General features: G+C 35.6%; 1 protein-coding gene across 2 annotated transcripts in view; it reads right to left on the minus strand.

Annotated features, from left to right (window-relative positions):
• VPS8 (VPS8 subunit of CORVET complex) overlaps nucleotides 1-24139 on the minus strand; it is a 244235-nt gene that overhangs the window by 133490 nt on the left and 86606 nt on the right. For both annotated transcript variants that reach the window (XM_014783113.2, XM_087439905.1), the window contains exons 21-24: nucleotides 19529-19575; nucleotides 12607-12829; nucleotides 9231-9320; nucleotides 5910-5961 (exon numbers count right to left, since the gene is read on the minus strand). In XM_014783113.2, the coding sequence (XP_014638599.1) occupies nucleotides 5910-5961; nucleotides 9231-9320; nucleotides 12607-12829; nucleotides 19529-19575 (412 nt within the window). The remainder of the gene's footprint in view (nucleotides 1-5909; nucleotides 5962-9230; nucleotides 9321-12606; nucleotides 12830-19528; nucleotides 19576-24139) is intronic.

Here is a 24139-nt window from a genome sequence, read left to right on the forward strand (position 1 = left end):
GTAATGGTTATAATATCCAGGATACAATTCAAAACTATGCAACATATGAAGAACCAAGAAGATAAAATACATTCTTCTCAAGAGAAAAGAAAATCAATTAAGCCCAATCCTGAAATAAACAAAATGTTAGAACTAACAGATAAGGATTTTAAAGCAACTATCACATTTATCTTTAATGAAGTAAAAAAAAAACATGTTTTCATGCATGAAAATTTGAATGTATAAATGAAGAGATGCAGGAGAGAAACAGAAACAATAAAAAGAACCAAATCAACATTATAGAACTGAAAAACACAACTGTGGAAGATAAAAATTCACTGTGTGGATTTAACTGCTGAATTGACATGAAAAAGTGAACTTGAAAGTAGAGCAACAGAAATCATCCAAGGAGAAGAACAGAGAGGAAAAAAAGATCAAACAAAACAAAAAAAGAAAACTCAGAGGGAATGACCTGTGAGATGGTGGAGGAAGAACCTTCAAAAATCTGCTCCTCCATAAAAGCAACGAGAACACTGGAAAAAATGGTCAAAATCAACTTTTCTAGGACTCTTGAAATTAACTAAAGGCTCGCAACAATCCAAAGAATGTTTATTCAAGAAAAATGGCTGAATCTCAGTAACAACAATGAGCTTCATGATAGTTTAACTTTACCTAGTCCCCTCCCCAGCTTCATCATAGCTTTGAAAACCAGCAGTCTTGCAACTATGGTAGCTGTGAAAATCAACAACCTAGCAGCCACTCTAGGGGGCAGAATGGGTTTGGAACTCCCCAAAAGACATATTCTCAGAGAACTGTCAGTATCTGACCTATCTGGCAGCTCACTTAAAACCTCCATTCTCAGGGCCTGTCTTTTTTTATCCAGGCTCAGAGCTTGCTCAATGCAAATAGCACTACCCCCGGGGGCATTTGTCAAAAATAATGAGGAATGTTTAACTTTACAGGTGCCAGAGGCAGTGCTCCACCAGAAGGGACTAATAAGGGACTCACCAAAAAACAAAACAAAACTGGAGAAAGGGAGGTCCACAGGGGGCTTTCAAAAGCTCCAACATTGGGCAGGCCCCATGGCTTAGCGGTTAAGTGCGCGCGCTCCGCTGTTAAGTGCGCACGCTCCGCTGCTGGCGGCCCGGGTTCGCATCCCGGGCACGCACCGACGCACCGCTTCTCCGGCCATGCTGAGGCCGCGTCCCACATACAGCAACTAGAAGGATTTGCAACTACGACATACAACTATCTACTGGGGCTTTGGAGGAAAAGAAAGAAAGAAATAAAATTATAAAAAAAAAAAAAAAAAGCTCCAACATATTTCTGGAACTCTAGAAGGACATGTGCATGTACAGGGCTGTGCACATAACCAAGAAAGACCTGAGAAGGCCCTAATCTAAAACCTATGGCTGACTTGGAGGCTCTGCACAAGCAGGAAGTGAAGGCTAAGACAGAACTGTAAACTGCCTGCTGGAGCACTGAAAATTCCAAAATAAAATGAAGCAAAACTGATAGACAAAGTAAAAAATTAATTCAATAATAATATTTGGAGACTTCAATATTCTACTTTCAATAATGCATAGAACGATTGGCAGAAGATGAACAAGAAACAGAAGTCTTGAACAAAACTATAAGCCAACTAGACCTAACAGACATCTATAGAACATTCAATAAAACAATATTCAACACATTATTTTCAAGTACACATGGAACATTCTCCAGAATAGGCCATATGTTAGGCTATAAAATAAGTCTCAATAATAAAAACATAGAAATCATACAAAGTATGTTCTCTGATCACAATGGAATGAGATTAGAAATCAATATCAGAAGAAAATGTGAGAAATTCAAATATATGGAAATTAAACAACATGCTTCTAAATAACCAGTATCACAAGGGAAATTAGAAAATACTTTGAGATGAATGAAAATAAAGACACAATATACCAAATGTTGGGATGGGATGGTATGTTTATGGGATGCAGCTAAAGCAGTGCTTAGAGTGAAATTTGTAGCTGTAAACATCTATTTTAAAAAGGAGAAACATTTCAAATCAATAACCTAAAGTTTCACCTCAAGAAACTAAAAAAGAGCAAATTAAATCCAAAGCAAGATGAAGGAAGTAAATAATAAAGACTAAGCTGAAATTAATGAAAGAGGAAAGAAAAATAAAGAATATCAATAAAATCAAAATTGGTTCTTTGAAAAGACCAACAAAATTGACAAACCTTTAGCCAGACAGACCAAGAAAAGAAGAGAGAATTAAATTACAATTAATCAAATTACAAAAATCAGTAATAAAAGAAGAGCCATCACTACTGACCTTAAAAAAACAAAAGAAATTACAAGAGAATACCATGAACACTATATGCCAACATATTAGATAACACAAATGAAACAAATTCCTAAAAATACACAAACTACCAAAACTGACTCAAGAAGAAATAGATAATCTGAATATATTCAACAGAGACTGAACTAGTAATTTTAAAACTTCCAACAAAGAATATCCCAGGCCCACATTAATGAATTTTACCAAATGTTTAAAAAAGAATTAACACCAATCCTTCATAAACTCTTCCAAAAAACAGAAAACACTTCTCAACTCATTCCATGAGGCAAGTATACCAAGATATGACATACATCTGATACCAAGACCAGAAAAAGATATTAAAAAAAAATAAAACTACAGAACAACATCTTTTATGAATAAAGACATAAAAATCCTCAAAAAAAAAAAAAAAACAACTAGCAAACTTAATCCAGAAACACGTAAAAAAGATTATACATCATGACCAAGTGGGATATACCCCACGAATGACAGATTTGGTTAACACACAAAAATCAATCTTATAGATCATATCAATAAAATAAAGGACAAAACCCACAATATTATCTGAATAGATGCAGAAAAAAGTATTTGATAAAATCCAACTCTTCCATGATAAAAACACTCAACAAACTAGGAATAGAAGGAAATTGTCTCAAACTGATAAGGCCATCTACAAAAAACCCACAGTTAACATATTTTATGGTGAAAGACTGAACGCCTTCCCCCGTAGATAAGGAAAAAGATAAGGATGTCCACTCTTGCCACTTCTGTTCAACACTGTATTGGAGGTTCTAGCCAGGCCAATTGGAGAAGAAAAAGAAATAAAAAGAATCCAGATTAGAAAGGAAGAAAAAAACTATCTCTATTTACAGACGATCTGATCTTATATATGTAGAAAAATCTTAAGATTCCATTAAAAAAATCAGAACTTCAGCAAGAATGCAGAATACAAGATTAACATACAAAAATCAACTTAATTTCTGTACACTAGCAATGAACATTCGAAAATGAAATTAAAAAACCAATTCTACTTATAATAGCATCAAAATGAATAAAATAGGAATAGATTTGACAAAAGAAATATATTACTTTTACACTGAAAACTGCAAAATGTCACTGAAAGAAATCAAACAAGACCTAAACAAATGGAAAGATATCCTGTGTTCGTAGACTGGAAGACTTAATAACGTTGAGACAGCAAACCCAACTGATCTGTAGATTCAAAGAAATCTTTATCAAAATCCCACCTGCCTTTCTGCAGAAATTGAGAAAGCAAACTGATTTTAAAAGACCAAAATAAATTGAGAAACATACCATATTCATAGATTAGAAGATAGCAATAGTAACAGTGTTAAGATGGCAATCCTTCCCAAATTAATCTAGAGTCAATGCAATCCCAAATAAAATTCTAATAAGCTTTTTTAAAAAAACTGATGAACCAATTTAAGGTTCATATGGAAAGGCAAAAGACCTAGACTAGCTAAACCAATTCTGAAAAAGAAGAACAAAGTCGGAGAACTTAAGGTACCTGATTTCAAGACTTACTATAAAGCTATAATAATCAAGATGTTATATTATTAGCATAAGTATAGACATATAGATCAATGGAACATAACAGAGAGTACAGAAATAGACCCACACATATACGGTCAATTGATTTTTGACAAAAATCAGTTTTTTCAATTTTCTTTTTGACAAAAAGGGTGTCGAGGTAATTCAATGGAAACGAGATAATCTTTTCAAAAAATGGTAAAGGCACTGATGGCTGTATGAGAACAAAATCCTTGAACTTTATCATGCATCATATATGAAAACTAACTCAAAATGGATTATAGACCTAAATACAAGTGCTAAAACTATTACATTTCTAGAAGAAAACATAAGAGAAAATCTCTATGATGTTGAATCAGACAGATTTCTTAAACAGAACACCAAAAGTCTAAAACTTCAAGAGATTTGCAAATTTTTTCTCCCATTCTGTGGGTTGTCTTTCGCTTTCTTGATGGCATTCTCTGAAGCACAAAAGTTTCTAAATTTAATGAAGCCCAATTTGTCCACTTTTTCTTTTGTTGCTTATGCTTTTGGTGTCTTTTTTTTTTTTAATTTTTTTAATAGTTTTACAACTCTGAATTACTAAAAATGATTAAATTTACACTTCAAATGTGAATTGTATGGTATTTGGATTATATCTCAATAAAGTTATTAAAAAATAAAAAATAAATAAATCAATTTTCAAAGGAAAAAATGAATAAAATGGATTTCGTGAAGATTTAAAAACTTTTGTTCTTTGAAAAACACAGTTAAGAAAACAAAAAGGTAACCAACAGAGTGGGACAAAATTTTTGCAAAACATATATTGAAAAAGGGCTGGTATCCAGACTACGTAAACAGCTCTTATAGGCTCTGATGGAGAGTTCACTCACTTGGAATGCCACAGCTCAATAATATGAAGTCAAATAATGCCTCCTCCCTACCCCCAAAAAAGTGCTATAGATTTAAACATAATTGACAAAAAAAGATGTGAATGGGCAAGAGCACGTGAAAAGATGCTCAACATCACTAACCACCAGGAAAATTAAAATTAAAATCACAATGAAATACCATTATACACCCACCAGAATGGATAAAATTGTAAAAAGATTTAAAGAGATCGACAGTACCAAGTGCTCGCAAGGATATGGAGCAACTGGAACTCTCATATATTGCTGATGGGAATGTAAAATGGTACAGCCATTTTGAAAGACCAAATAGCATTACCTTAGAAAGTAAAACATACATTTGCCATACAATCTATCCATTCCAATTCTGGGTAATTGCCCAAGAAAAATGAACACATATGCACAAATAAAAACTTATTCATAGACAGGCGTCAGTGATGGGGGATAAGGGCAACATAAGGGATACCTATGGTGATGAAACTGTTCTGTCTTGACTTGATCAATGTGAATATCTGGTTGTGATAGTGGGCTTTAGTTTTGCAAGATGTTATCATTAGAGGAAACTGGGTAAAGAGTATACAGAATCTCTTGTGCCATTTCTTACAACTACATGTGAACCTACAATTTCCTCTTAATATAAAGTTTAATTATAAACAGAACAAAACTTGTTCACAAATGTAGCAGCAGTATCTGTAATAACTCCAAACTGGAAGCAAATGTCCATCAATTGGTGAATAGATAAATGATGGTGCGTCCAACCCATGGAATACCATTCAGCAGTAAGAGGGAAGGAAATATTAATACATGCAACAACATGGATGAAGCTTAAAAACATTATGCTAAATGAAAGAAATAAAACACCAAAGGTTACATACTACATGATTCCATCTACACAAAATGTAGTGACAGAAAATACATCAGTGATTGCTTGGAGGTGGGACTCTGGAGAAAGGATAGAGCACAAAGGGGCAGGAGGAAATTTTTTAGTGTAAAGAAACTATATAGTTCCTTCTATAGTTTGATTATGGTGGTGGTTACATGATTATATATGATTATCAAAATTCACAGAGTACACATAAAATTGGTGAATTTTATGACATTTAAATATCTTAAAATTCAAAAAAGAGAAAAAAAATTACAGTTTAGAAAATTAATACCTGTTAGCGTCTTCCCTGCATTCAGAGGAGGAGCAATGACTCTGAAAAGTTTCTGCAGTAAAATTAATAGAAAAATAATCACTATCATTTTAAAAAAAGAATATTTTTAAAAAGATAATCAAGAATCTTATGCTATTAATCATCTTTTGAATTAGTCATTTGCTACTGAGATTAAATATAAAAAGTTTTAATATGGACATGAACTGTTTTAGAAGGATCACCAAGAAACAATTATTGTTGTCATATTCCTCACTGAAAGAAACCACTTAGTAAATACCAGTTAGATGAAAGTCTTTGTTTAGATTATAATTTCTGAATATAAGACATCCTTAGGTTTGTAAAAGTGCTTTACTCTTTAAAAAGTAGTAAGCAAGTGAAGGATTAATAGCCCAAAATGGTAACAACACCAAAATGCTAATGAAGATTACTTTAAACTGAAAACATCTGAACAATCAGCAGACACAAAAAGAAACATTATCTAAATTTAAGCAGAGCCTCTGAAAACACAATAAGATGAATGGCAAAACTCCACTGGCCATCCTGGGGGAGGGAGGTTTCTGTTTGGAAGAAGACAGAACTTCAGCAGTGGGAAGTGCAGATTCAGCTGTTATTAGCATCAAAAAGCCCAAAAAAATCATCCACACTTTCCCTCAGAAGCCCTAAATTCCCCCCTCCCACCCAAGTTTTGTTAATAACTGGTATATAAGCCTTTACCTCTGGCTGGCTATTCAGTGAGTTACTCACTACTGAGTGTTCCCCTGTATGTGTGAATAAACTTGGTCTTTTCTCCTGTTAATCTGTCTACTGTCAGTTAATTTGCAGCACTCACCCCACCATTTGGATCTAAGCTAGCAGCGGAAAAACTTTTCCTCCCAACACAAGGCACTACTTTAACCTTAGAAACAGTCAAAACTAGAACTAAAGAAAGATTTCAGAGACTATAGTTGTCATCTCAAATGTGATGACACTGTCTTTCATTCTAGAAAATCCAGAAAATCCAGAAAATTTCAAAAGTCAGGACACCTCCTCTTAATTTGGACATCTTTTTTGTTTTTGAGGAAGATTGGCCCTAACATCTGTTGCCAATCTTCCTCTTTTTTCTCCCCAAAGCCCCAGTACATAGTTGTGTACCATAGTTGTGTAGCTCTTCTATATAGGACGCCGCCTCAGCATGGCTTGATTAGCAGTGAGTAGGTGCGTGCCCAGGATCCAAATCAGTGAACCCTGGGCTGCCGAATGTGTGAACTTAACTGCTATGCCACTGGGCAGGTCCCAATTTGGACCTCTTTAAGTACCAAAATAACTACACTTTAAACACTGAAAAGTGATTTCTTTACAGTTAGAGAATTATAAAAGAGGAATCATAGGATGCATCTAACCTCCCACTGCTAAAATCTCCAAATGACTACTTAATAACAAATACCAAGCTCCTGCTGAAAGCCATTCAACTTGAAAACTGCTCAACACAATACAAGGAGACCTCAATAGCCCAGGGTTCCATCTGAGATGTGTAGGTATAAATGCAAACCAGATTTTGAGGAATAAAAAACCCACACAAAACAAAAACTTCAAAAGCAACAACAGCAAAAACCCAGCAATCATTTTTATAAACATAGAATGTATCAAATTAGAATGTGTTTTCAGGGATTATTTTGAGAGGAACTAGAAATTGCATTAATTCTTCCTAATTGTGGTTTAGTAGGGGGACAGAGAAGTTTTTTGCATGCAGGGAGGTCTTGGACCTCACTGAGGAGGCAGGCGACCACTCTTTCTCAGGGAAGTACTGGACCCTCAAGGAAGTGATACCAGCTCAACACAAGGTTGACATAAGGGAAGCTATATTGTAGAAAATGAACCCTATTTTAACTCTGAGTGACCTCTGACTAACTAACCCAGCTGGATATGCACCCTCCAGGAGATCTAACTGCTCTGTAGATTTTACAACCCCCGCTTGTGCACGTAACCTCCCAGCTGCAATAAGATGATAACTTTGTTCTTCTGAGTTCCTTAGGAATGTGATCACCACCGAACAGAGAGTCTATGCTGATAGCCATCATCAATGAAAACTGAAAGATCTGGTGTGGCGACTCCCAGTCTGTGACACCAGAGGGTCACCATTCCTAACCCCCTCCCCTATAACTCACCGGCCTATATAACTGCTGTAAGATTTTGTGCCCCCTTAAGATGGTTCTTTTGGACATTAGTCGGCCATCTTCCCTCTTGCTAGCAAGCTGTGATAAAATGCCCTTTCTCTGCCACTATCTTGCCTCTTGACGATTGGCTTTTGTCTCGCGGCGAGCAGATTGTGCCGTGTGTGTGGTAACAGAAGTACTGGTCCTCAGGGAGGAAGCAGCTGAGAGCTGGTCAAGTACTTATTTGACACACAGATAATCAGGGTCAAAACCAGTGGAAGAGAACTGTGGCACTCATTTGGAAACTGACCAAGAACAGAGAGGTATGACCAAAATGGAAGGAATTGTGAATTAGAGGGCTACTCACCTACCAAGCTAAATGTGTTTAAAGAAGACTGAAATATCATGGAATGACTGCTGACTTGGTAATACTGGAGATAGTTCTGGATGGCCATTAAATATGCAAAAAAGTTGACTGGATGCCTTCAGCAGATCCCTTGCTCTTTTGACACAGGTAATTAGTCACTGTAATAAAGCAACGGGCTGGCAGGGCACTAATGCATCTACAATCCATTATCCACAATTCTGTCCTCAAAAGTAAGGCAAATAAGATGGATATGGGGTTTGGTTCTTTTTAAAATAAGCCCAAATGCTTTTTAGATGCTCTCTTCTAGTGGTAAGGAGAATAAGAAATTATAATGAACGCTGAACAGGGAAATTCTTAACTGGGAAAAGCAACAAATTAGCAACTAACAAATACTGACCTCCCATCATTTTCAGGACCTTCTCCAGCAGAATATATCTACAAATAGCATTACTCAATAGTACATTTACTATATACAATAAGTATATATAATAAATTCCTTATACCTTTCGAAAAAGCTATTATCAAAAATTCTTAGGAAAAAACTTAAAAGTCTAACAGGCGAGCATAACTTTTAATTTTATCTATTGTTCCCTGGGATCTAAATACCTAATTATGCAGATAAAAAAGCAAGTAATGGCAGAAGGTATGAAATTAAAGACTACCTATAAAGTCCCAAATGAAAATGGGTGCGAGTCTAATAAATCTACAGGAAGTTAAAAAAATGATTGAATGAAAACAGAAACTATTCAAAGCAAATGTAGAAGAGGGAAAAAACATTAATAGACCACATTAAATACGTGTCCAAGGTAGGAAGTATCTTACCTCCATTGGACTAATAAATTCATTCATGCCTCTGTTGTAGACATAGATCATAGCATCATATAGCCGATTTTCCCAACACATGAGAACCACCTGTAAAAAGGAAAAGTTGCTTGGTCCATATAATTCGGTAAGTCTCATCAATTCCTTTCCTTAAAGATTTAAGAATGAGGAAGATTCTGACTTCTCTTCCCTAATTTTTCTTATTCCTTCTCTGAAAAAAATTGAAATTGAAGTACTCAAACACAATGCCAGGTCACAGCTGCTGTAGGTTCAATACTACTTTGAATAGTACAATAGCTACTTTTAAACATCCTCCAGTGTCTAATTTTATTTCTTCTCTATCCGTCCCCTTTCCATATTCATTTTACCTTTGATCACTAATTCTACAAATATTTACTGAACACCTAGGTTCAGGTCCTCTCCTAGGCAGTGGGGATGAAGTGATGGATAAGACAATCCCAGACCTATCAGACCAATCCCAGACCAATCTCTACCCTTACAAAACTTCCATTCACCTTGAACACTCACCAAAACAAAGGAGAGGCAGAAAATGGTGTATGAGTTATAACTTGGGGAAGATACTCAATCGCACAAATAATTCATTTACAAATGTGCTAAGTTTTATAAAGGAACCTGACTTGGAGTATTCAGAAGGTCATCCCTGAGGATACTTAAGCTAGGACCCAAAGGATGTGTGCATGTGAGCCAAAAGCAGAGGTGGAAACTGGGGAACTCTGCAGGCAGAGGCAGCAGTAAGGATGAAGGTCCTAGGGTGAGAAGGAGCTTGAAGTGTTTAAAGATGGAGAGAAATCGATTTGAGAAAATATTAGAGAGAGATATACTTCAAGATGATTTGAAATATAGAGTACCCTATATTCTGTTCCTATGAGAGCTATAATATACTGTATTGACAAGTGGAGAGGGCTGAAGTCGAAGAGTAGAGATGGACAAAGGAGAATGATAAGAAGGAGCCAGAGAGGTAAGAGGAAAAATGGAAGTGAGGTGTCATGGGAGTGTCTCTGTAGACGAAGGCAGGTTCTGGGACCTCTTCTCTTCTCTCACTCCCTCCCTCTCAGCCAGTGCCATGATCATACATCTCTTTACTGAAGACTAACACATTTACAGCTTCAGCCCTAATCTCCCCTCTGACCCATATATCCAACCACTGACTTGATATCTTCACCTGAATGTCTAGTAGCTATTTCAAAATAAAATGGCAAAACAGAACTCCCGATTTTGTCTCCCAAACTTAGACCTACCCTAGTCTTCCAATCTTCTTAAAGGAATCACTATCCACGTTGTTTCTCAAGCCAAAAACCTAGGCATCATCCTTAAATTCTCTCTTTCCACACCCTCGCAGCCAATTCATCAGCAAATCAGTTCTACCTCCAAAACACATCCAAAGTCAGGCCATCTCTCTCCTTCTTACTGCTACCATCTCCGGCCAGGACCATGTCCTGGACCAGCTCCTAACTAGTCTCTTTGCTCCTTTTGTACTTGGCCCCCACCCTTCATTCTGTTATCCCTAAAGAAAACCAGAGGATCTTGCTTGAAACCTTTTAATGATTTCTCATAGCACTCAGAATAAAATGGAAAAATCTGTGCCTTGCCCTGAAAGGACTACCTCTCTCTTTCAACCAAGCTCCAAATCTGTTTGCCTTTTATCTGTAACTCTAATACCCAAGGCATATATCCTTTTTTTTTTGGTGTTAGCTGTTGCTTTTACCTGTAACAATCCTCTGCAAGATCTCTGCATTACTGATTCCTTCTTGCCATTCAGATTCCAGACTCAGGAAGGTTTTCTATAATTAACCAATCTAAGGTAGCCTCTCATTCTCTGCTATATTGCCTGTTTGACTTTTAACATAATACTTGTTTTTAGATACTTCTGGTTTGTTTACTTGTTTATCTGTTTATTGTCAAACTTTTTTGCTAGAATGTAAGCCTATGAGAGGACAAGCCTTGTCCACTAGGGTCACTGAAGCATCTTCAGAGCCTGACACTCAATAAACGCTTCTTAAATTAATAAACAAATACTGTTGAAAAAGTAAAATCTGAAAAATATCGCCTGACACAGTGGATATGAAAGTCATGGCTTACTCTTGTGAAAGCCAGGTTGAAGAGTTATTAGGATGTGAAAAGAAAATGGAAGTAGCAACCTAGCAAATGCTTTCAAGAAATCTGGCTGTGACTGGGAAAAGTGAGATGGGGCAGTAACCTATGGAGAAGAAGGGGAGAGGCTTGATATGGAGAGAAGGGAAATGAGGGGAAGATTTTTTAAATTGTAGTCTTAACATGAAAAAGACTAGAGCATATTTATACAGTGTTGGGGAAAAGCTAAAAATGTTGGAAAGACAAGAAATTAGAAATTTCTCTTATATCAATGATAGGTAAACAAAGCTAGATTGATAACATGCTCTCAAATCATTGAACATATTGTCAGACTGTGAAGACTATGCCCAATTACCCATGTAATAGAAAGGTATATATGAAAGAGGGTCTGGCTTTACTTTGCAAACTCACAGCCATTCATAAAGAACTTCCAGGAAGAAAACAACAACTTTTTCCAAACCCTTCACTTCCATGTGATTTTGCACATTTTAAAAAACTTTTTGTCTTTCTAAGATCTTTATAAGTCACCCATATTTTAGCTCAATAAAGCTTAGCATCTTCGTATCTTTGCGCCTTTGCAGGAGTAGCATGCTCATTATTAGGACTAATGTGAAACTAAAGAGTTAAATGAAGAGTTAAGAATGAAAAGTCTTAGGCCAGAACACATACTGATCCTCAATTAAGGAATGAAAACTTACTGTGGAGACCTCACATTTACTAGAGGTATATCAGGAAACAATGGGCTGGCTGATCATGCTAAGATGTCCCTCTGCTTCCTATGCTATGCTCTGCATTTCAAAACTCAATGTATAAAAGTTATCAACTCCGGACTTATAAACTAGCTTTTTGAAAAAATAGTATCATATTCTTAAAAGCAAAAATATTCTATTATTCATGTGAAAGTACTCATAGTTGAAATTCACTTGCAGGATGAAAACTGTAGTAGTTAGCAAACAAACTGATGAAGAAGGATCAGTCAATAGGCATTCACGGAGCAACTATCAAATGTAAACTCTATGCTAAGAGCTCTGGGGGATGTCAAAGAAATAGAAGACTCTTGGCTTTCAGTTCATCATCTGGCACTCATTAAAGAACAGTCCTAAGAAATATTGACAAATACAAGTCTTTGAGACATCTTACCAAAAGTGCTCAAAAAATAATTGGTGTTGATGGAAGGTAGGGGGAGGTATGATCAGTCAGGTAAATATAATCAATAAAGGAATGATGTTTATTCTGCAAGTAAGTAGGCTGTCTATAAACTCACCTGCTGAATATCTAGGCTTGTGATATCCATATGTACAATGAGGGCTTCCACATTCTCCATTAACTTTTTATCTTGGAAATGAACAATTAAGTCTTTCATTACCTGGGGTGTGATCCCCACCAATTTATCACTTAAAATATATGGCTCAAGGCACTCCAAAAACACTCCTTTCGCCACTGAATTCTCACTTAATTTGTCATACATCTGGCTAAATAAAAGATCCCTGTAACAGGAAGGAGAAAAAAACACTTTTAGGAACATTCCAAACATCCATTAAATTCAGTCTGCTAGGCATATCTCATCTTTCTCCTATTTCAACTTACAAGTTTAATAACAAGAGTCACAATATTTGCATAGAGCTGTATATTGTGAAAACCTTTTTATACATACTATCTTAGTTAATTCTCCCAACACTTCTTTTGCAAATAAGAAAAGTGGAATAAGTTAAATTATTTGCTGAAAGTCACACAGTTAACAAATTATGGAGCCAGAATTTGAACTCAGCCTCTGGCCTAAATCCTGTGCTGAGTCCATTATGGCACACTGCTTCTCAAAGACAATACTGATATGAGCAAGTAGTACAGTGAACATGATGAAGGAGAAAAAAAAATTTAGAAGGACTATATGTAATTTATCCTTTCCTCTTTCGGGTATCTAAATATTCCCAGCTGATCTGCAGAGCCAATTTGCTTCTTTAGCTCGTTCTTGCCCCTTGCTTCCCAAAGGCTTTAGGCAGTGATTACTGATACGAGAGGAAGAAGAAATCTTGTTCAGTATTTTAAAAATATGTCTAGAAATTATTTTACTGTAGAAACAAAAAATGTTTTAATTAATCTAAATGCCACCACATTCAATAATTGTGTTTTATTTATGTCATATTTCTTCTGCAAGGACTATAAATAATTTTAGTTATAGTCAGATATAATCCTGAATTCTGTTTTCGTGTGACATTATATGATAAACATTATTCTAAGTTGCTACCTACTCTTTAAAGTTATCATTTTGTCTAACTCACGTGTTTCAATATGCTGAAACATCAAAACTAACTTATAAAAACTGTGTAAATGCTATTTACCTGTTAGGATTATTTATTTATTTATTTATTTATTACCAAATGTATAATCTTTTTATATGTGTATCATGTCAATTGAGAAATATGGTATAGATGGTTCATCCATAGGTGTGGGCTTTCATGACAAGTTCCACAAAAAGTTCAAGGAAGATTCTGCAAGGAGTGGGATAGAATCTTGCCTCATCTGAAGTCCTAGAAGGGTCAGGTGATAAATGGATGGGCTACAATTGCACCATAACCACATGCCACTTTTCAATAAACAGTATTTGCAATATCCTGGGGGGGAAATCCACATGAATTCATTTTTTCTCATATCCACAAATGTAATTTTTGCATCATTTTTCCCCTTTGCTTCATTTTTATCAGAGTATTTTTCATGTTAGTTTCATTTTAATCAATAGTCCATCACGTTTTTTGTGATTACCAATTACTAGCCAAGTAAAAGAAACTGAGATTAATGAAGCTTTACTGTAAGAAAGATAAAGTAACAAAAGTAACTCTAATGAATTTAAAGAAAATGTCCTATTTGCTAGCCCTTGCACTCTGTAATGTGTTGTTAAAAACAACATGCTAGGGAAGATAATTACATATTTCAGTTCAGCACAAAAAGCCCTGGGGAGGAGAATTAAAGAGCTAAAAATACAGTAAACAGAGCATAAAAGTTGACAAACAAGGCACCCCTGTGACAAACAGCAGCATGCAATGCTGATAAGATTAATTGCAAAACTATACGTTTCTTTCTTAACCAGTTAGAGGCTATAAGAAAGATGCAAGAAAAATAAAACTCAGCAATCTTATCTGCATCTCTACCTTAAAATAAAAATAATACAAAATTCTAAGACATGTTCACATCATACTGGGAAAATATTTATTAGAGCATCAGGGAAGGAGGGAGAAAGAAAAGTACATACAAAAAGGCTGTTAGCTCTTGTGTTTATTTCTATATTTAGGCATTGCCCAGTGTGGTGACTTTCTTTCCTGGAAGGGCTAATTTCAAAATTGCTGTTTACTGCTTCAAGCTTAGCCTCCCTACAGCCAGTATAACAGAAAATCCATTCTGAATAATAGAGGACCATCAAAGAGGTCTTCTTTCTACATAATTTCACTTAATGTTAATAATCATATTAAAGATATTATTTGGAGTTTATCTTTCATAACTTCAAATTGATAGAGAAAACGGCTCAATTCACTTGGTGAATTATCAATTTTACAATTTAAAAAAATGTCAAGAACTCAGCTTTGATTATGAGATAATTACAAATTCAGAGACTGTCTGAAAGGAATAAGAACATAAATCCTAACACTTGCCAGTCTGCACTAAATATATAACCAAAACCAAAAAAATAAATCTCCACTAAATATAAGTGAGATTTAATAAATCCAAAGTTGATTTGGGCCGGTCTCTTTAAAAAGCAAATCTCAAATGAACTTTAAGAAATTATGTTCAAAATGCTCTCTTTTCTGATATAAGTATCACAATTTGTAAAGATCTCCTTTAAAAAGGCTTGGTGGTGATGGCTGTGCAACTCTGTGAATATATTAAAAACTACTGAATTGTACGCATGTGAATTATATCTCAATATAGCTGATATAAAATTAAAAAGTCATGGCACCTTTCCTCCCCTAGCTTTGATATTTAAAATTTTAACATGCAGTTATCAAGAAAACGGGATCCAAAATATCCAGTTCCTCAATCATGCTTGATAATTAAGATCTTTTTGTTTCTCAACAATAATCATGATGTTGAACAACAAGACTGAACAAATCACCTGGCTATCAAAAGACAACTTCAGGTTCACATCAGATTTAACATAAATATTTTTGGTTCAAATTTATATATAATTCAAGACATCTGAACGATGGCTTCTTGTTGGATATCAACTTACAGTAACATAAGCTCAGAGTGTCAGGATCATCTACACACAGCAGCTATTTTGTTTTGTTTAATAACAGTTTTATTGAGATATAATTCACAGATCATCACATGGCACCTATCTTTAAACAAAGTTCAAAATTATGATTATAGTTCAAGTAAACTGTGGACCAGTTTTCAAAATAAACTAAAATTATGGCCACTGTTGTAGAGGCAAAATGACAAATCATTAAATGTCCTACAAAAAGCCTTGAGACATTTTACATCATGTGTCTAAAAGGGAAAAAAAATACACATTACAAAATTGAAATGATATTGTGGAAGAGAGACCAAATCGTGAAAATCAAGTATAAATCTTCAAAAACAGAATTTATTACCATTTCTCATTTTAAACAATTATAAAGCCAAGTTTTAACCAAAAAAGATGTCCATAACACATTGATAAGTATGCCTTACAGAGAAAAAGAAACGTGGTTCCTGCCATAGTAAAAAGGATTTTACATTATAAAACATTCTTAAGTATGAATAGGAATACATATATATACTAGTTCAATTAATATTACTGCTGGGTATGGGATTCTATGAATTATGCTACTATGAGGTAACAGTGATTATAGTGTAATAATGGTTGTAGTATTGAGTTAAAATTAATTTCAGAATATGTACGGTGTTCATAATTTGACGCACATAAGAAACAGTATAATAGTGAAAATAAGAGGACTGGCTATAAAAACAACGTACTCAATCAGGAGATATTAATATAAAGGGCACTTAGGGGCCAGGATTGAGTGTCTAAGGGATCACCCTAGAAGTGGAAGAAGTTACCTGAAAATGGCTGAGTACTAGATTATGTTTTGTGAGATTGTATTTGTGTTATGCAAATCTAAGCAGTCCTTAAAGCAATGTTAATGTCACAGGTACTCTGGAAGTTTGGGAATATAGAGGACGCTAGATGAAAATGGAACTGAATGTCAAAAAAGATGGTAAAGTGTCCAGTTTAGGGATAAAGATACTATACTGGAAAGAAGCTACATACATCTTATAATCCTCCACTCAATTTAACCTAGGGAATTGACCTTTTTTAACATTATCTATGCCAACTCTAAGAAAAACATTATAAAAACTCTACCATTTAACAGTTATTATATTAAACTACTTAAGCAAACACAGAATTTTTATATCTAATAAATCTTTAATCGTTGCATGTCTGAAATGGAAGGAGATGGAAAGATGACCTAGACACAAAGAATCAAAGTTGATCAAATGGCCCATTTGACCCCTTTCCTCCTCAGCTCAGGCCCATAGAGAGGATCTTAACATTCTGATGAAAAAGAAAAGCCAGTATGGTGAGAAGTAAGCAAGCACAAGAGCACATAATCTAGAACACAAAAGGGAACATTTGACCCAGGGCCTAGTTTCACAGCTCCAAACTTTCTTACACTGCTGGGAATGCTGCCTTGTCCCTCTTGCCCCTACTGGAACTTAGAGAGTAGAAAAAGTGGGGAAAGAGACCAGGAGAGAAAGAAGGAGAGTAAGAACAACACGTGCTGGAACTTCTCACGAGCAGAAGCAGGACCTAGTACAATCTGATCTTCAGCCTTTGGAAATGGAATTGAGAGAAAAGGAAGCCATACTATTTGCACTATGGACCTGGACAACGTCCATGCCCTTGATCTAGGAGTGAGCGTGTATGGGGGATAAGGGAGGGAGGGAGAGAGGGAAGAGCTGCAAAAAGAACCAGGGATTGGGAAAAGGACTCTTGAGTTGCCCCTTCCCCTTCGAGGTCAGGAATACAATGACTGCTGGTATTTCTTTCTGAGATCTCCAACAATAAATACTGTATTTATTTTCGACACAGCCCAGAAGAAAACAGACTAAGGAGTCAGGAAAAATTAAAAGAAAGAAAGAAGTTGATTAAAAAACGAAGAAATGATAAAGAGATCCTAATTTGGTGGATATGTAGACCAGATCTTATCTTCTATGTTATATGCTGTGATTTAATAAAGAAATTATTGCAGTCAATAGATTAAATAAAATTCGAAATAATTCCTTTTTGAATCATATAAAAAAGAAAAGCTTATCTCCAGAACATTTTTGGGAATAACATAAAATATTTCTGAAAGAAAGAACCCATTTTTTTTCTTTTTCCCTCTATAATCCTTCATCTTACAACTGCTAGGGCCATTTCAACTTTATGTCACTGTAAAAGTATTCAGGTACTCAAGATAATGATCCTGGCAAACAAGGAGGCAGAATTACTTCATTAATTCAACTACCAGGTACTGAATAGCTACTTTGTGCCAGGTACCATTCTAGGCGGATATAATCCATTTTATAAAGCTATGCCTTCTTACTCTAAACAAAATTGAGTCTTTTAGGTACTTTATTTTATATCTCATTTACAATTATCTCTATTTGAAGATTTGAGTTGATTCAAGTACTTAGTATTAGTAACATCTCTATACCTCCATTTTCTCTTCTGAAAATGAGGATAACATTACCTCTCTTACACTGTAATTATGAGGATTAAATGAAATAAAATATGTAAAACTGATAAGCCATGAGGCTGCTTTAAAAAATACAAGAGAAATAACAAGGAAGTGAGTGTGAAAAGTGGGGTAAAGAGTAAACTAAGTTAAGAAAAGCTAAGGTGAGGTTAGTACCTCACGGCTCTTAGCTTTCTAGGGAACAGTTATTAGCTACACAATTCACTGTCCATCGATTCAAGAGAACTAGCTGTTCAGAAGACACAAAAGTATTTCTGGTACTAACACGCGAGGGAAATTTCTCCCTTAGGCCCTCGTGAAGAAGACAGTGTGTAACATAAAGTGATGTTCTCCACAACATCCCAACTGTGAATATAACAAATTTCACTGGATAATTACATATAACACCATAGCTAAAACACTGGAATGAATTTGAGCCCCGAGTAAGCAGAAGCTATAGCTCTTCATGACTTAATCAAAGGTCTGACATAGAAGATAACTGCCCTCTTGATAACCTTCACTGACACTTGCAAAGTATGATCCAACCTTTTGTGATTCGGGCTACCTGAATACATGTAAATTCATGAGTCAAGTAGGTGTTGTATAGGGTTTAGGAGTATCTGCATTGCTACCACTCAAAAAGGGCTACAAGCTAGTGGTTAAGAACAAATGCCCAGGAGCTTGTCTCCCTGTATTAGAATCCCACCTTCCCTCCTCAAAATAAGTGTGAGTGGGGGGCCAGTCCAGTGGCATAGTGGTTAAGTTCACACACTCCACTTCAGCGGCCCGGGGTTTATAGGTTCGGATCCTGGGCATGGACCTGCACACTGCTCATCAAGCCATGCTGTGGTGTCCCACATACAAAATAGAGGAAGACTGGCACAGGTGTTAGCTTAGCAACAATCTTCCTCAAGCAAAAAGAGGAGGATTGGCAACAGATGTTAGCTCAGGGCCAACCTTCCTCACAAAAAAAAAAAAGAAATGTGAGTGAGCTTTGGCAAGTTATTTAATGGCTTTCTGCTGCTGGAACCTCCTATGTAAAAAGAAAATGATAACAATATCTACCTCATTGTTACAAAAATTAGATAAATTAATGTAAAGGGCTTAGAAGAATACCTGGCATGAAAGGAGCTAACTATTAAGTGTGAAAAAACTGTGTACTAGCATAGGTTGGCTAACTAGCACAGGCTGGTTAATTAAAATTAAACTTTTAATTTTTAAGATCTTTCAGTAGTATTGCTCTTTTATGAGCTATGTTCTTCACCTCCACTACCCTGCCACACAAATGCATAGATGATACACCCACAGCATCTATTTTGAAAAAGTTAATTTTATTAGGTAAATGGACTGAAAACTGTGAAAGAATCAAATTTCTGTACATTAAATTTTTTTAAAAACCTATCCAGTCAAATTCATAGCAGTAAATTATAACATAAGCAAGAAGCAAGCTGGGTTCAAAATAATTGAATCCGACAGGTAACGTATACTCACTTTCGCTGCAGCAGAAGGCAGTAATCAACTATGACAGGCACCATATCCTGCAGAGAGACCATAAAGAAAGCATCAGCACCATACCTCTGTCCAATGGCCCATGGGTTAGACACAACACATAACGAAAGAGGTCTGCTTAAGATACCGTCAGATTGTTGAGAGAACATAAGTTTATACCACACTTTTGGTAAGCAATTTGGAACTGTGTGTCAAAAGTCCTAAAAATGTAAAAACACTTTTACCCAGTAATTCTACCTGGAAATTTATCCTAAATACATTTAAGAAAAACTTTTTAATGCATTAAGGTGTTCACTGCAGCTTTATAACAGAAGAAGCAGGAGGAGAGGGAAAGGAGAAAGAAATTGGAATTAACTGTTTTCCTGTGTTGTATATTTAAGTGAATTTGCTATTTAAATAATACATTATGTAGGCACTACAAGTTTATAAAGAGTTTACAATAACACTGTAACAAACAGGTTTATCTCACAACTTTGTAAAGAAAATTTGCAAAGAAAAAAACAGAAGAAAATACATCAAATTGATAATAGGATATAACTGGTCCTGCTGGTGGCTCAGGTGATTAAGGTTGTCCATATTTTGTCACAATCTTCCAAACCAGCTATTTTAAGGTTGATTTAACTTCTCAGTTTCATAATATTATGGCTGCTTTAAATTCATCATGTATAGACTCATAGCAAGTGAATGGCAACCCATAATTTGGGCCTTTTTTAAGAGAAACAGTTTGAGGGAGAAATAGTAGATTATTATAACTGGAAATTATCAAGTAACCAAGCATCAGATTTCAGCAGTACTCTTTCATTTTCTGCTGGCTACAGAAAAATTGTTTCCTTTAAAAAAATCCTAGGTGCTAGGCAGAAAAAAGTCTCATCAAGAGGGAGAAAGTACTCTTCAAAGAAGATGTCAACCTAAAAAGCAAATTCACTTGTTATTTTACCCTCAAAATGAGTTTATTCGGGAAAATCCTAAAGAACTGCAATTCAGGACGTGCATGCTATGGAGAACCATATGCAAATCTGGAAAACAAAGGAGGGGAGCTTGCTTTTATAGAGATAAAGGGGGAGTAGGGAGGGACTGTTCTAAAGGAAAGTCCGCTGGGGGAAAGTAACAGTTCAGGGCCGCAATGGTTTCTCATTGGCCAGGCTGATGCCAGGTGGGGAGAGAAATCTTCCCTCACTAGTCAAGTAGTTTTACTTCCTGTAGAAGACGCAAGCATATGTCTCTTCCTGGTTGGTGTAATTGACGGCGTATGGTATGGCATGAGAGCTCTCTCTTCAAGCCTTCTCCACTCCAATTTAGTTACAGTTTCTTTTATTAATTTCCACAAAGAGAATACTACATGCTAGCACTTGTTTGACAAAAAGATCAAAACTGAAGAACCCTTGTTCTCTGAGAAAAAGAAGTATCAGAAGAAGTACCTACAATCCTGAAAGGATTACAGGGCTATCCCTGACCCATCCATCTACCTCCTTTAGTCATCAACATTCTTCATGACTAGATTTAAAATCTTATTTAGATTCTTCAAAAACAGAAACTAAAATCCTAGATTTGAAAAGAGTTAAAGTCATATCAAGTCTCAACCCTGAATGAGAATATACAGAATACAGGGCCACACAACCCAGGGGGCGGGAAACCTCCCCAGAAATGCTGGGGAAAATTTAATAAACATTCTTTAAAATACACAGCTGAGCTCCCAAGAAAGTAAGGGCAATACTCAAGGCCTAAGAGTGAAAAAGAAACTGAAAAGCAAAGCAATAAGCCTTGAGCTGTCAACTGAGACTGTCCTATAAATTTGTTGGTCACATAAGAGCTGAGGTTTTAATACAAAGAAGAAGCTGAGGTCTTAGATCCTTGCAACATAAGGAATTGAAGAAAAGATCTGCCTAAAAGCAGGATTCTTGAAAATCTGCATCCTTAGTGAAAGGAAATTAGGAAAAAAAAATCTGCCTATAGGCAAAGGAAGATGACAAGAAAGGTTGTCTGTCTCAGCCTGGACTCAATGGGGGTAAATTTGTACTCTCCAAGAATCCATAATTAAGATCCTGCCTGCAGGTGGATTTGGAATTTGAATTTACATTATCTCCTTAGTATGGGAACAAAAGCCAAGAAATTAACTCAAAAAATCATCCTCAAAAAGGATACTCCTGGGGCACTTGAAAGAAGCACTTTCAGAATTTCTCCAGAGACAATGCTTAACATAGGCAAATAAGTCCCACTGATAAAGCCCCACAGAAAATGTGCTCAAAATAAAAAAATATAAGGCACCTCATGAAATACGCACCATGAGTGAACATCAGCAGAAACTACAGATAGCTGGGGTAGACTGCTAAAACTTCAAATATTATAATGATCAGGTAGAAATTATTAAAGTATATTTAAAATTATTAATGACATAAAATAAGGAACTAAGTGCCTAGCCTGGTACTAAGTACTAAAGGGATAGTGGAGAGTGAAACCATCAGATTCATACATTTAGGTCACTGGTGATTTTATGATGGGAGGATCTGGAAAACCAAGACTGAAGATAGAAGGCTACTACAGAAGTCAAAGAAAGAAACAGTGGACTAAAATGTGGTAGCAATAGTAGGCATAAAAAACAGCAAACAGACTTAAGAGATATTTATAAAGTAAACTATAGAGCTTGGGGACAGATTGGTTGCAGGTTGGAAGGCATAGGGAGGAGTCTGTGAAAACTCCTAAATTTCTAGTTTGAGTGATGGTTGAATGAAGATGTCATAAAATGAGATAAGAAGCATGGAAAGAGGTGTTAGAAGGAAGAAGCTAAGTGCAGTTTGGGCTATGGTGCATTTGAAGAACATCTTTACTTAGACGTTGAACAGTAAGAAATTGAATATAGTAATCGGAAATATCTGGGTTAGAATTATAGATTTCTAAATCATGAAAGGAAACAATGTAAACGAATAAAATTGTCTGAAGACAATAGAGATAAAAGTCAGTGGACAATGAACAAAATCATGAGGAAGACCAATATTTATGATATAGTCAGAGGATAGAAACAAAATCCAACTCAAGAACAGTCACAGAGATATAAAAATCAGAAAAGCACACAGTCACAGATACCTACAGGATACAGAATTTCAAAAAGGAGTAATTATCACTGTTTAATACAGCACTGAGGATGAGTAAGACAAGATCTGAAAAGTGTTTATTGGATTTAGCAATTAGGACATCATTGGTATCTTTAGTAAGAAAGTGTTTCAGCTTCTTGATTAGATAGTATGTACAGTGATTGGTGAGATCTAGCCTGTAGACAAGTGAGTGATGAATGAAGTATTTGGGGGTGTGTGAGAGGCAGAGAGGGAAAGGAGGAGGGGAGGGGAGAAGGAGGGAGAAAGAGAAAATATCAATATATGCATAACTGGAATCCCTGAATGAGAAAACTAAAATAATGGAACAGAATGAATAGTTCAAGACACAATTGAAGAAAACTTTCTTGAAATTAAAAAAAAGACTTAAATCTACATATGGAAAAAGCACATCATATGCCTGGAAAAAATAGCCCAGAATGATTGTACCAAGACTCGATGCAATAAAGTTACTGGATTCCAAAAATTAAGAAACAGCCCGGAAAAAACATCAGTCAATTCTGAGAGGGAAAAAAAATCTGGCTAGCCTCACATTTCCCCAAAGTGGTATCTGATGCCAGATGATAATAGAGCAATGTTTTCAAGATCCTTATGAAAAGCCCAAATGTTTTTCAATATAAAAGCTAGAGATCTACAATTTGAAGACGCAACACCTCGAACAATATTGTTCTCATGTGCCTTTCTGGAAGAAACTGTTTCAGCAACCAAGAAGTGACTGGGGAAACTAGAACAAAAGCACTGGTGATGAGCATGAACTATATTTAACTACGAAAGTAAGCCTAAAACAGACAACCTCTGACAATGAGGAGAAGATTTATATTAAGACAAACTGGGAAAAGAAAGAGAAAAGAAGGTGGGAGGTAGAAAAGATTCACTGGGCTCATCTGTAAGTTGGGAGTCAAAAGATACCCTTTAAAGCTCACAATTAAAATTGGAATAGAAGCATGTTTAATAGTATAAAAGGAAATATTAAGATAATAGTTAAAATCTGGTAATGGAGGAGGGGTTGAGGAAGAAGAAAAGATATGTTAATTTTTATCATAGCAAGGAACAATGTCCAACGGTCAAGATACCATATAAATATAGAAACACTATAAAATACTATATAAAAATACTATTAAAAAGGTACTATATAAAGACAATCAAGGGTACTATATAATGCTATAATTATAAAGGTAATCATTGGAATAAAATACACATTCCTAAATATCAGAAGTACATGCACAAATAAAAAGAGTTAGGCTGTGAAATGTTTTCTTAAAAAAATAAAAATAAAAAATATTTGACTCAGAGTGACATCAGCATCATGGCGGAGTGAGCTTTCCTGTACACTCTGCCCCCGATAAGATACAACAAAAGGGACAGTCACAGACCAACAATGGACTCCTAGACAGCAAAAAGGAAGATTGGAAAGATCCACACTGCCGCACATCTGAGAGTGGACATGCTGGGGCCCCCAGAGGAAGTGGGGAGAGGTAAGGAGAAC

Source organism: Ceratotherium simum, chromosome 15, assembly GCF_057802395.1.
Source record: "Ceratotherium simum simum isolate JZ-2026a chromosome 15, ASM5780239v1, whole genome shotgun sequence".
Classification (NCBI taxonomy): domain Eukaryota; kingdom Metazoa; phylum Chordata; class Mammalia; order Perissodactyla; family Rhinocerotidae; genus Ceratotherium; species Ceratotherium simum.